The 1,613-nt window shown below is 50.0% G+C and overlaps 1 protein-coding gene across 1 annotated transcript; it reads left to right on the top strand.

Moving 5' to 3' along the window:
* Window positions 1–508: 508 nt before the first annotated feature.
* Window positions 509–1,607, top strand: LOC111650704 (uncharacterized). Its single transcript, XM_023400626.2, has one exon. It carries the CDS (start codon window positions 723–725, stop codon window positions 1,362–1,364), a length of 642 nt encoding a protein of 213 aa, XP_023256394.2. The 5' UTR covers window positions 509–722; the 3' UTR covers window positions 1,365–1,607.
* The last annotated feature ends 6 nt before the right edge of the window (window positions 1,608–1,613 follow it).

Here is a 1,613-nt window from a genome sequence, read left to right as displayed (position 1 = left end):
GCGGTTTTTATTTGAGAGGCCAAAAATAATGAAATCAAATCTGTTTTGTAACTAAGAAGGACATCAGCCTTTGATTTTTATCCTGATGAACGACCACAGGTTTTGGTTTTCTTGGAGTTGCTTGCTCTCAAAATGTTTTCATGCTTCAAGCACGTAGCCAGACACAGCAGGTTTTACTCTGGCGCCCTCTAGTGGCCGATGGCGACTTAAATCAGCCTCCTCAACATCCTTCTGTTGAAAGTATCAGGGGACAAAATCCACAGTTTAGCTTTTCTAAAGTTTATCTGAAGCTAATATCAGGCTTTTATCTATGTATCTATCTAATCTATCTCTAAATCGAGTGGTTTACAGTCTTTTTTAGTAAGAAATTAACACAACCAGTGTTTCCTTCCTGAGTTGGACAGATACTGAAAAAGGCTGTAACTTTGGCAAACAGTGCTAAAGCCTCAACTTAGCTTCAGCTAAACATCTGGAGAGCAAGGAGTGCGGACATTAGAGGCACACATAAGGCCAGTGTTCGTATGGACACCTGGTTTGCTGTTTAAAGACAGACTTGAACATTTGTAAACTTATCCTTTCGTTTCTAAATCATCTTGAGCTGACGACCTTTCCTTCCTCCTCCTCCAGGCTGCTCCAAGGTGACCTGTATCAGCCTTACCCAGGAGGCCTCACTCCAGCTGTCCACTCTGCACGGCCAGCAGATTTCCATTCACTACCTAGACATGACCGACTGCTTTTCCCTCGAGGACGAGGGCTTGCGAACTATCGCCTCCCACTGCCCCCGCCTGACGCATCTGTATTTGCGCCGCTGCACCAGACTGACAGACGAAGCCTTGCGCCACCTGGCTCTCCACTGCCCCTCAATAAGGGAGCTTAGTCTCAGTGACTGCCGCTTGGTAGGCGACTTCGGCCTGCGGGAAGTCGCCCGACTGGAGGGCTGCCTGCGCTACCTGAGCGTAGCCCACTGCACCCGCATCACAGACGTGGGCATGCGCTACGTGGCTCGCTACTGCCCGAGACTGCGCTACTTGAACGCGAGGGGCTGTGAGGGGCTGACAGACCACGGCCTGAGCCACTTGGCCAGGAGCTGCCCCAAACTCAAGTCTCTGGATGTGGGTAAATGCCCGCTGGTGTCCGACAGCGGGCTGGAGCAGCTGGCTATGTACTGCCAAGGCCTGAGGCGAGTGAGTCTCAGAGCCTGCGAGAGCGTAACGGGCAGAGGACTCAAAGCTCTGGCGGCCAACTGCTGCGAGCTGCAGCTTCTCAACGTGCAGGACTGCGAGGTGTCGCCAGAGGCTCTGCGGTTTGTCAGACGCCACTGCCGGCGCTGTGTCATCGAGCATACGAACCCCGCTTTCTACTGAGGCGCGGCGTCCTTGGAACTGGTCCTCTGACAAGTGGATGTTCTAATATTCCTGCTATGGTGTTGGCAGAGTTTTGGCGGCTGAAAACTGGTGTGCAATACTGGCCAGAATTTGTCTCTTTTAAATCCGCTTTGTGACTGTTAATGCTGTCCTTTGAAAATACTTCAGTAGAATGTATTTAACGTATTTATCTGTAAAAAGGCAGAGAAGTACAGTATTTCAATATATTACTTCTTTTCTTTCTTTTTT

Source organism: Seriola lalandi, unplaced genomic scaffold (assembly GCF_002814215.2).
Source record: "Seriola lalandi dorsalis isolate HSWRI2012SDOR001 ecotype SW California unplaced genomic scaffold, Sedor1 jcf7180002052709, whole genome shotgun sequence".
Lineage (NCBI taxonomy): Eukaryota > Metazoa > Chordata > Actinopteri > Carangiformes > Carangidae > Seriola > Seriola lalandi.
Note: the sequence above shows the minus strand (reverse complement) of the source record. Positions and strands in the feature narration are given on the sequence as shown.

Bases quoted from the DNA above. Each gene is read 5' to 3' on its own strand.
- LOC111650704 (XM_023400626.2), top strand. From the start codon at position 723: ATGACCGACTGCTTTTCCCTCGAGGACGAGGGCTTGCGAACTATCGCC.